Source organism: Cryptomeria japonica, chromosome 7 (assembly GCF_030272615.1).
Source record: "Cryptomeria japonica chromosome 7, Sugi_1.0, whole genome shotgun sequence".
NCBI classification, from domain to species: domain Eukaryota; kingdom Viridiplantae; phylum Streptophyta; class Pinopsida; order Cupressales; family Cupressaceae; genus Cryptomeria; species Cryptomeria japonica.
The window spans coordinates 757,282,935-757,284,937 of record NC_081411.1 but is presented as its reverse complement, the minus strand read 5'-3'; the positions used below and the strand labels follow the sequence as shown (position 1 = coordinate 757,284,937).

The following is a 2,003-nucleotide window of genomic DNA, read 5'->3' as shown; positions in this document are numbered from 1 at the left end:
CATACAACTACCACCATTAAAGGACGTTGGTTTCTAATATTCAACACTCACCTATTCATCATTAACTACCAATCTTAATATTAGAATAGATACATGACAATGAAATTGTCTTGTAGTATTTACTATTTTGTTGCAAACTACATATTTATGATTTCACATATTTCTTTCGTTTTATAATCTCAACATTACTTTCATCATTCATCACCCCTCTTGAAGGTCATGGAAACCGACACGTTTAAGTCGTTGAGAAGTTTCTTGTTCGACGGATTATGCAAACACAACATTTGGAAAAATACAAAATACATAAATTTTTATTTTCATTTTTATTCTTAAAACCACGATCCAACTAGATGGTCTAGTTTTTATTACATCACTTAAAAAAACGCAGCAAACAGAACCATGCAATTGCAGAAAAATCCCAGAAGCATGGAATTTGGGTGACTATGCTGGACAGAAAGTAAACAAGTAATTTTTGGAATCTGGGCACCAAAAGTCTGGGTTGAAAGGAACAGCACTTGGGCAGGCTGCGTAGAAAGCTGCATTGTACTCTTCCGGATTGCAATGCCCCGAATATGTATCGCAGTCAGAACATTTACACCCGATCACCTTATTATTCACTTTCACCTGTGAAATTTTCGGGCAAAGGTCAGCAACTAATCCTGTGCAGTGGAACGAACCGCACGTGAAACGTTCCCAGGAAGCGTTAACAAAACCCACATACATTGGGAGGTTATAACCCATCTGGACATCAACACTAAGACTGCGGTTATCAAATATGGTCCGTGTATACGGCTGCAAATTCTGATCCGGAGCTTTCTCACACCGTAGCAAATTTCCACAATCACCAGATTCACAAACTAATCGGGTTGATTCGTTCCCTTCGGAAGAACATCCAAACCTTCCCCATACGGTTGCCTCCCAGTCCTGAGGAACTTTCAGGGAGTACTTTTCGCCGGGTTGTAGAATATTCCGAAACCCATCTGGTACGTTCCCTGAAAGTATCGCAGGCCACACAGGGAACGTGCAGTTGTTCTCCACTTTAATGGTCTTTTTGTACGATTCATCTGCAAACTATTGAATAAGTATATATAAGAGGGTGAAGCTATTCTGGTTTCCAAATAGATTTTTTGTACAGTGTGATAGTGACGTGTTAGTCAATCGCAACTGTTTATTACAAAATGGATGGTGTAAAACGCGCGACTAACTCACATTTACCATTTTGAAGCCAGAATAGACGCATCCCATATAAGACAGGAGAAACCATTAATAATGAGAATTCTGATTCTTGTGGTAACAAACTTTTGATTCACCTGCAGCGCAGAGAGACGCCATGGTTAGGAAGATGCAGAGACAGAGACATGGATAGGATCTCAATGGGTTCTCCATTTTATGCAAGCCTTTTAACCACATTCTAAACAATGGTTTTCAACTTCGATGTGAACATGTATAGGAGAGCAGGAGCCCGGAACCCAACTAATTGGTTGATTGATGCTGATCCCTCTTATTGCTAATTTGCTATTTGTAGATCTGTGTATCTTAAGAATTAGCAGATTTTTTGGAAGTGACCTTATCCTTTATCTATATTTTGTGTTCTCGATTTACCTGGAAATTCCAATCAGGTCTATCTTTTGGAAGATTCAATTGCTTATGATTCGCAGAGGATCACGAGGAGATGATGATTTCTGACAACTGCTATTTCATTCACTACACTTCAGATTACATGGTAATTATTTGAAAACAGTTATGTTCCAAGATTTGTATTCGAAGGTGTTTATAAAATGTTTCTCAAAGACAGTAGGAAATGGACTACCTTTTGTCTTGCCTTACAAGGGATCTTTTCCAGTATTTTATACATATAAATTAAGTCAGGCACTGCTACAAGGCACCTTAGATGCTAGTCATTTCACAAAGTCGCATTTATGAAAGAAACCAAATTTGATAAATAATGCTTTTAAATGTTAAATCTAGTATGAGATATAATTTAAACAAATAAATATGGGAAA

The 2,003-nt window shown here is 37.7% G+C and overlaps 1 protein-coding gene across 1 annotated transcript; it reads right to left on the bottom strand.

Moving 5' to 3' along the window:
* Nucleotides 1-286: 286 nt before the first annotated feature.
* On the bottom strand, nucleotides 287-1,475 carry LOC131030038 (pathogenesis-related thaumatin-like protein 3.5). The gene is made up of 2 exons (XM_057960719.2): nucleotides 1,210-1,475; nucleotides 287-1,064 (listed from the first exon to the last, which is right to left on the bottom strand). The coding sequence occupies exons 1-2, from the start codon at nucleotides 1,262-1,264 to the stop codon at nucleotides 442-444; spliced, it is 678 nt and encodes a 225-aa protein (XP_057816702.2). The 5' UTR covers nucleotides 1,265-1,475; the 3' UTR covers nucleotides 287-441.
* Between the last annotated feature and the right edge of the window lie 528 nt (nucleotides 1,476-2,003).